Genomic DNA, 9420 nt, shown 5'->3' on the forward strand with positions numbered 1-9420 from the left:
TTGGTTTTACATGAAATTTATAGATATTATATTACGGGTGTGTTTTTGAATATTATTGGACTAGAAAAACATTTTGTAATTTGGTTTAAATATCAATAGATCATTTTTCAACTTGTTTGAGCTGCTTCTTTTGAATGCTTATGTGAATATTAAAAAATATACCAGATTTGAAGTAAATAATAAAGAACATATGATTATATGTGAATATTCTAAAACACATGTTAAATATGTGAATGTAATTTTGAAAAAAGATAATCACACTATTGGAAATAGATAATGATAGCATTGGAAATTAATACCAATGGATACCAATAATTACACTCTTAGAACACGATTCATGAAAAAAGGATTTCTTTTTATGGTCAAATCATCCCTATATATATATATATACGCAATTGTTGTTGTGTGAATGTTTCAACTGATTAAACTAAAAAAACCCTTAAATATACACTCCTCACATTTCGTAGATGATATTTAGTGTAAATTCATTCATGTTAATTACCATTCAAAACATTATATAAACAACACAATTTAGGAAATCAACGGAGAAAACAAACTCAAAAAATTAAAAATAAAATTCAAAATGCTCTATTACTCAATCTAACTCATCAAACTATATACTTATATAAATATATATCAATTTAATTTAATTTTAAATGTAAATACTAAAATAAAACAACCACTTAAAATAGATATCATATAAAATAAAATAAAACAAACACTTTGAAATAGATAACAGAGAGTTGAAATAGATATCATATTATCCTAAGTAATAAGTAATAAGAATGAAAATGTATAAATAAACCAGCTTAAACTAATTAACCAAAATAATGTTTTTTGTATTTTATTATATTATAGATCATTAAATTGGGAAATTAGAAACTAGACAGTTGCCTATGTAGAGTCAGGAATGGCAAAATAACGGTGAAATTCAATCTATTATTTGGTCGTTTACTTGCAAGGATAACTTGTTTGGTGTTAATCTGGGCTAACCCCATCAATGAGTCCACGTGTGATCACGAAAAGGAAATCAAACAGTCATTTTCTTGCCTTTGCTTGTGGGGTCTCATGGATATGTTTGGTTAATCAATTCTTTCAATCAAGCAACTCACTTTTTCCGTGCAGCAAAATCAATTACGCCAACACCATACATTCACGATGTCCACATCTAAAAGAATAAACAATTTATTGTTCATGGCTACACCACGTTACAGAATTTAATATGCCTGTGAGCCTGAGGTTGCATTTAATGCTGAAACAAATATAATAAATAAAGAGGCATTTTGGGATGTTAATACAGAAAAGGAAAGGTTGATTAATGGAGGGGCGGTGCTCGTGCATCATGTATCTATGGAGTGAGAAAACATTTGAACCATTTGACAGAAGCTTTGGGAAGTCTGGTGAGGTTGTTTCTGTAGTCAACGAAATAGAGACCAAATCTGGATGTGTACCCCGCTGCCCATTCCCAATTGTCCAACAGAGACCACGCGAAATACCCACCAACGTTACACCCATCATCCCTGCACCACCATTTATTATTAGTTACGTCTCCATTAACAATTAATCATAGTTACCTTATAATTCGGAAGAGCAGCTTACTTGATTGCAGCAGAAAGATTGGAGAGATAATCTGCGTGATATTTTATCCGTTTCTGATCGTTCAATGCCTTTTTCAGGGGAATCAAAATATCGTTGGAGTCATCCATCCCTGCCACAGAAATGCCCATATGGAATGGAATTGTTGTGACCATAAAAATGAATTGCAAATAGATAGTAGAGACAACAAAAGACGTCCGCGTTATATGGGTGGCGTCATACTATACCGTTTTCCGTGATAATGACGGGAGGGTTGTTGTAACGTTGTTTTATATAATTCATGAGACTCCGGATTCCTTGAGGCACTATGTAAAGCCATGCTGAGGCTGCCTGCGCTACAAATAAATCAAATACGTTACTTTTATCCCATACATACATCGTCACGACCATTGTAAGAAATTGTGTTTTGATCACTTACTCTGTCACCTATGGCTCTTCCATTCTTGAAGGCTGCAGGAAACCAAAAACCATAGTTAGGAGTCATGAGGTTGGGTTTTATGAAATAAACAGAATCAAACCTAAACAATTATATATTTTTACCAGCTTTTTATGCACGAAAAATACATTTATCTAAAAGTTCATTTCTTCTTTCAAAGTTCTGATTGTCAAAAATGTTTTAAGGCTCTTATATCTGGAAAAAGATTTTGGGCCTGATTGAAATAAAAAAAAAACTAGACAAATCATTACGAAACGTTTCAAATATTTGGAAAGCTATGATTTTAGTTTTAAATTAGTAAGCAATTCGCTGATTTAGAAACTAGAAAGTTCAGATAGACCTTCATCCATGAATAGGCAGATAGGCTGTGAAGGTATTTTTTTTATCTACTAAGCAATTTGCTGATTCAGAAAGTGGGCAAGTGAGAGAAAGTTCAAATAAACCTTCATCCATGGATAGGCAGTGAAGTTCTTTATAGAGTATCTTTTGGATTGGTTCTCTATTTTTTTCTATTATTTGTGAATTGGGAGAGGTTTATAAGTTAGTAACAACATTGGCTCATTTAGGAGGAAATAGCATTGAGAGGAGGATTTGCTAAAGAATGGAAATCTTACATAGAATTTTGAAAAACAATAATGTTAAAATTAAAAAATAAGATCATCAATTGATTTGGTATCTTAATCCCTCCGGAATATATGTTTAAGATAAGCAAGGAAAACATGAAGGCCAACAAAGCATATGATGGAAAATTACAAACTAAATTGTCCATAAAAAAAATCATATCATGATTTTGAAAAATAACACTCTTCCTTGACTGGTTCTTTGGGAAAAAAACTTTCAAGTCAAAGTTGGTGCAACTTATGCAAACATAAAACCATATAACATTTTATTATGTCTTTTTTTTTATTAAAAAAGGTCAGAAATAACATTTTATTATGTCTTTTTTTTAATTAAAAAAGGTCAGTGGCTTTGAAAAATGTATAGGAAAATGAAAATAGACCAGAAACATTCAATCTTTCCCTTTCTCTCAATATTGTTGGGGAATATTGCTGGTTTAAGACAATATCTATCCTTTATAAGGTAGAGAGAGTATCCCCTCACATGTGCAATTCACTCCCTCAACATCTTAAATGCTTCCCTACGCGTGGAGGAAAAACATTCCAGACATAAACTGATAGAAGAGATAATAAATAAAATAATCCTAGACTCACTATACATGAACGCATAAAAGATACTTTCCTGAGGTTGCTTTGATGGAGCATTTCAAAGAAATTTGCCCAAAAAAGGTGTGGGTCGAATCTTATATCTCTCCTTTACCCACTATATCCTTCAAAGTAGTTATTGGGCACGAATCTAATAGTTTATGTGAACTAATGGCACTTAAATTAATTTTTGAAGGGACCCAAAAATATGGAGATTAAGCATTACAAATTTTTGGTGGCTCTTTCTTGATTCTCAAATAAATTAGATATTAGATAGATATTTGACCTGTATGATGATATACAAATGCAATTTACAAGTTTTTTACGAACGTTTTTCTCTCATATTTCTAAGGAAATAAATAGCACAGTAAATAGCAGGTGGATTAGACGTGTATGGAATAAGTGAACCATTACCATCTTATAATATAGTCATTTTATAGTTTTTATGCATATATTTTACATATAACATTCTTAATTATTATAATTATCGTTTTATAGGTTTTATACTTGTAATACTTAATTATTATAATTAAGATTAATTAAGAATAATTAAGTTTTTAATAATATAATTATATTTAGATTAAAAAAAATATAGTTTAATTTATAGATTAAATAGTTTTTCATAAGAATTTATCAAAATTAAGTAATATAATTTCAAGATTTTTTGTTGTTTAAAATACATTTTTGAATGCAGAAATGGATTCAATACCGTGAAAACCTTTAAATGGATTAAACAATTTAAACTCAAGTTTTTAAAAATCTTTGTAGGATTTTGGTTAAAATTAACTAGAAAAATAATCATGAAAAAAGTCCATTTAGTCTATAAATTAGACTAGGCTAAAAAAATATTATTAAAGTAAAAACACTACCAAATATTTTGAATACTACTCATATATTCTGTAGAAATAAGAATTAATTTATGTATTTTTGGAAAGATAAAAATTGATATATTTATAAGTTATAAGAAAATATAGATGAATAGTTTTTATTTAAAAAACATCTTTTCATTTCAAAATAAAATGGGATTATATAATTTTATTTGTTAAAAATAAAATTATTGATTAATAAAATAAAATTATTAATTAATAAAATAAAATAATTAATTTTTAATAAAAATAAAATTTTATATTATTGTTTATGGGGTTTTGGATAAACGGTGATTGGGTGTCTTGTTAAGGCATTTCTAAATATTAAGTTACCTATTCAATTACTTGTCGTATTCAAGTGTTATTTTCAGACATAACTACAATGTAGCTTCACAAATGTTGAACTTACAAAATCAAAATATTATATTATTTTTTTAGTTATATGATTATGTTTTTAATAAAAATATACTATTATCTATTTGCATACAAATGGGAAAAAATAATACTAACATGTTTTTATCTAGAATCATAAATGAAATTTCAAAAATTTTCTATTTTTAATCTATATAGTAGAGCTAACAATGTAATAGGAAAATTATTTCCACTTTCTAGCAGATCAAATAAGTCTTTTTCTTAAAAGTTGTTTGTAGAATTATGTCTACTTTAAGGAACCTTGTTTGGAGAAGAGATAAGATAATGTAAGCCAACCTAAATCCATTTTAAGTCTGGACTTACTAAAGGTGGAGAGGGATCAAATTTCTTGAGATACAAATTTCTTTTAGAATGAAAATATTTCCTTTTAACCATATTCCACATAAATACTATGGATCAATACAATAAATTCTCAATACCATGAATCATTTTTATTTTTATCACTATTTTATTTTTATAAAATTATTTTTATTTTATTTTAACGAAATTAAATTATTTAATATACATTCATTTTTATATTTAATTTAATTAATTAATTTATTTATTTATATATAATTTAATTTAATAAAAATGTTAATCATTATATTATAATATTGAGAATTGAGATAATATGCTGAAAACGCTTCTCAATTCCCTGATAAACCGACAGCTAAAACCTATGTATAAACTTTCGTGTAAGGGATCTCTACTTGTTTTGATTGTGATATGAATCTGCACTTTACAAAACAATAAAATGTAATTAAAACTTGTACGTTTGAAAAATTATAAGTGTATTTCATAAGGTGATTTTTTGAGAGTACGCTTTTAGTAGAAGCTTAATATTTTTAATATTTATTAATGTAATTCATAGTTCCAATCCAGTTAAATACCCCAATATTAGGAACGTTGAAAGTTTGCAAAGCGTCCAGCATGGAAAGGAAATTACTGGAAAGGTAGATGATCGAAACTCACGGAAGGCCAGAGTGCCGGAGTCTGCGAGAGAATCGTTGAGAAGAAGTGAGATGATGTTGGTTTTGTTCTCCTTCACATAATATGTTGTATAATGGTTAATTCCCACGAAATCCAGCGACCCTTTCACGCGATTCGACTCTTCTGACGAGAATGACGGCAGTCGGTTGCCAACTCTCGCTCTCATCGACACCGGATAGTCTCCGAAGAACAGCGGATCCGTGAACCTGCAACCAGTTGTATAATTGTTGAGTATACGTATTGATATGATGTGCATGACGTAAGGACGTTTAATGTCATGGCTATGTACCATCCCAACTGGAAATCTTGCGCTCTCTGTGTGGCTGCAATATCTTCAGGGGAATCGGACATTGGCTCGTACCATATCACATCCAAGGCGATACCGATTCTTCCACCTTGCTTTGCCTGCACCATTCCTTAGTTCCAAATTTGGATGATGTATATATATATATATAATTGAATGCATTTTATGTTACAACGGTACTCCTTACGTAATAGAAATACAATTCATTAATGAAGGAAATAAGCAGAAAGAAAGAAGAAATGTGTAGAAGAATGTGCAATATACCTTATAGTTTGTCCTGTATATGTCCACAGTTTTGGCATGAGAAAGAAGCACGTTATGAGCAACGATATAGGGCTCCGTAGCGGAATTCCCAAAGCGACAAAAGAGGTGGAACAAAATGGAGCATCGCCCCGGAGGATAGAACCCTGTATCGTAGCCCTGTACGGTGAACGTGTGAGGCTCATTGAATGTCATCCAGTTCTTCACTCTGTCCCCAAATTTCTCGAAGCATGTTTCTGCAAACTTTGCATAGTCCTCTCTGCTCCCATGTTCAGCCAACGTCATAACATATCTTATTCACTCCATTTCCTCGCTCGCTCGCTCAGGTAAAAGCCATGAATCTATTTTGCAAACTGATTCCAATTGTAATATTTTCAAGTAAAGATCCTTACATAATTTTAGAGTTTAGCCATCCCTTATAGGCATCCTCTAGCGCTTGTGGAAGGTCCCAGTGATACAGAGTCACATATGGCTCGATTCCTGTAATTTTATTTAAGGGATTAACTTAAAAATCTCCCGATAATCATCAGAATAAGATTACGAGAACGTTCTAGTGGATCAATACCGTTTTCCAAGAGCGCATCTATGAACTTATTGTAATGATCGACCCCTGCTTGGTTCATATCTCCACTTCCATCTATAACATTCATCTCTCAATTAAGGGTGCTTATAACATAAAAACACAATGAGTACTAACAGACTTGAAAGAGGAAGATTGAGGGGTATTGATAATCTTACTGGGGAATATGCGGGACCAAGAGATGGAAAATCTGTAGGCATCCATCCCCATATCTACCATAAGCTGGATATCCTCCTGCAAAACTTATTGATCGCATGATTATACACAGTATATTCCTTGTAACAGGGGGTCTATTTGGATCAGGTTGCAGGGAGCCTCACCCTGTAACGATGATATTGGTCTTCTGCAACGTCTGCGTTGCTGAAATCCAGTATATGCCCTGTAAAAGCAAGGGTGTTCACATTATCCATTAAACATGGAAAGGCGAAAAACATGGGTAGCTCTTAAAAGGTAAAAGCAGTACCAAATTTATGAGAAAGTGTATCCCACACACTGGCTCCTCGTCCATCTTCTTTTACTGCTCCCTCGTACTGCAAAACATCATAGCATTTAGCGATGCCTCAGAATCACACTTGTCAAGAAAAAGGTAGAGTTGTATAAAAAATGTGATTTAAACCTGGAACGCTGAGGAGGCGGTGCCAAATACAAATCCAGGAGGAAAATCCCTTCTGTTGAAATCCACTGTGGAGTTTGGACCACATTGGGCTTCCGATCTTTGCAGTATAGTTAACAAAGCAACGTTCACTGCAATGAATAACAGAGAAGTGTTCATCTTGGGCATCTGCAATCTACTAATGTGTGTTTTGGTGAAGCAACGTTATTGAATGGATTCCGAAATGGAATCATGGCACAGTTTTATTGAGTGTGTCCACGCTTTCTTCAAAGATTTCTCAACTACACGCAAAATTCCTGCGTCAAGCTTTCAAATTCCCTGCCGATCAATAATGGGATATCCCACCGTCCCATTCGCAAGTCCCCACCCATTAAGTCCATCCAGTATACTAAATCTACATTAGGATGTGTTTATGAGGGATTCCAAATAGGCTGAACAACACACACCCATATGAACGAGAAATTTGAACGTAAATGTCTTACTTCATAATAAGGTTTCAATCTATTTACGCAATATTTCATAACAAGGTTTCCAATTTAACTACATATAACTTTTATTAAATTTAAGAACTATTAAATTAATTTTTATTTAATATATTTAGATGTTCATATGTTTTATTAATTTATGTTTTCATACCATAATAAATTCAAATTTATCTTATTATATATTTTCAATTTTTCCTTATTCTATTAAAACCACTTTTTATTTCTATAAAAAAACATAAAAACCACATTTTACTCCTTCAAAAAAATAAATAAAAAATTTAATTTTCACTCAATTAAAAATAAAAATAAAAAATGACATTACAAAAATTAATACTAAAAATGAAAAATGACATTACAAAAATTAATACTAAAAATGTATTGTTGTATTGAGATTTTTGTGATCCACATTAATATTAAAATATTGATATTATAAAAAATAAATAAAAAATAAAAAAATTTAAATATTATATTTAAATAATTAATCTTAATTTTAAAAAATAAAATATTTCTTAATATTAAATAATCTTAAAAAAAATCAATATTAATAAAAAAAAATCATGAATTTTATAATGAAATAGAAAATAAATATAAAAATATCTATAATCTTTATAACAAAAAAAATTGAACATGAAAAAAACCTTCTCTTAACATATCTAACTTATCTCACATTACATCTCAATTTAAAATAAAACAAAAAAATTATTTCACTACCAAGTTTTTTTTTTTATCTGTTCATAAGATTTCTAAATAATGTCTTGTTTTTTTAAAATTTGATAAATTAAATTTAAACTCACTAAATATTATCAACAATTATTTTAATCATTTGAACCAAAGTGTAAAAACACGCTAGTTAATCTTCACAAACAGATGTCGTGTCGTATATAGCACCGTAAATGAATAAAAATATGAGTCGTGTTTATAATGTAATATTTATGGATATTAAGGGGCGGTGAACCGTTCATAAACTAAACATACCCTCACGCTACCAGAACATTGACGTTAAATATAATAATAATAATAATATTATGTGGGCAGTGAAAATAGGACGATTAATAGGTTGGGGACACGCCATAGTTTGACATAAGTTGATGTGCCAAATTCCTTGATAACACACTTAAGAGATATATATATATAAATAATACGTGGAACACTATCGCATCCTGTTTTTGTGTTGAAGTTCCCCAAACCCAAATGAATTTTAATTTTACAGTTGTGTCTATGGAAGACACATGTATCAAATGTCTAAATTACATATACATAAATGTAAAGCATCTTCTGAGTGGAATGTGTCACTTCTCTCGTGTGCACAACTCCGTTTAATTATAATTATAAATATAAATGAATGATATGAGATTGATCCACATTACCAACTACATACAAATTATAGAAGAAATAAGTTAATTGAACATCCTTTCTTAATTTGCAATCAAGTAAACATTTTGTACTAAAATATACATTTAAACTTAGTTGTAACGAGGAAACTTTATTTCTCTACGAAAATATTCATTATAATGAAGCTACTTTTATTTTTAAGTACCATTCACGGCTTTGAAAATAAAATGTAATAATTATTGTTTCTTAAATAAAAAATTGGATGAAGGTGAATTGTGTATTGGTACGAATTTGTGGGATGTTTGGAGATATTAATTATTTTGAATTTAAATTTGTGATTTTTA

The 9420-nt window shown here is 30.1% G+C and overlaps 1 protein-coding gene across 2 annotated transcripts; it reads right to left on the minus strand.

The window, feature by feature from the left end:
* Nucleotides 1-1135: 1135 nt before the first annotated feature.
* LOC149222387 (beta-glucosidase 6-like) lies at nucleotides 1136-7584 on the minus strand. 2 transcript variants are annotated; one of them, XM_089383093.1, is made up of 13 exons: nucleotides 7263-7573; nucleotides 7110-7176; nucleotides 6967-7025; nucleotides 6805-6880; nucleotides 6632-6703; nucleotides 6459-6546; nucleotides 6070-6325; nucleotides 5791-5906; nucleotides 5484-5707; nucleotides 2015-2046; nucleotides 1824-1926; nucleotides 1600-1708; nucleotides 1136-1520 (listed from the first exon to the last, which is right to left on the minus strand). In XM_089383093.1, exons 1-13 carry the CDS (start codon nucleotides 7425-7427, stop codon nucleotides 1349-1351), a joined length of 1539 nt encoding a protein of 512 aa, XP_089239219.1. In that variant the 5' UTR covers nucleotides 7428-7573; the 3' UTR covers nucleotides 1136-1348. The 2 variants fall into 2 exon arrangements, with proteins under 2 accessions (XP_089239219.1, XP_089239220.1); XM_089383094.1 differs by lacking the exon at nucleotides 1136-1520 and having other exon boundaries at nucleotides 1596-1708; nucleotides 7263-7584.
* Between the last annotated feature and the right edge of the window lie 1836 nt (nucleotides 7585-9420).

Source organism: Pinus tabuliformis, chromosome Q (assembly GCF_031772625.1).
Source record: "Pinus tabuliformis cultivar Carrire ecotype Pingquan chromosome Q, CPIR1, whole genome shotgun sequence".
Classification (NCBI taxonomy): Eukaryota; Viridiplantae; Streptophyta; class Pinopsida; order Pinales; family Pinaceae; genus Pinus; species Pinus tabuliformis.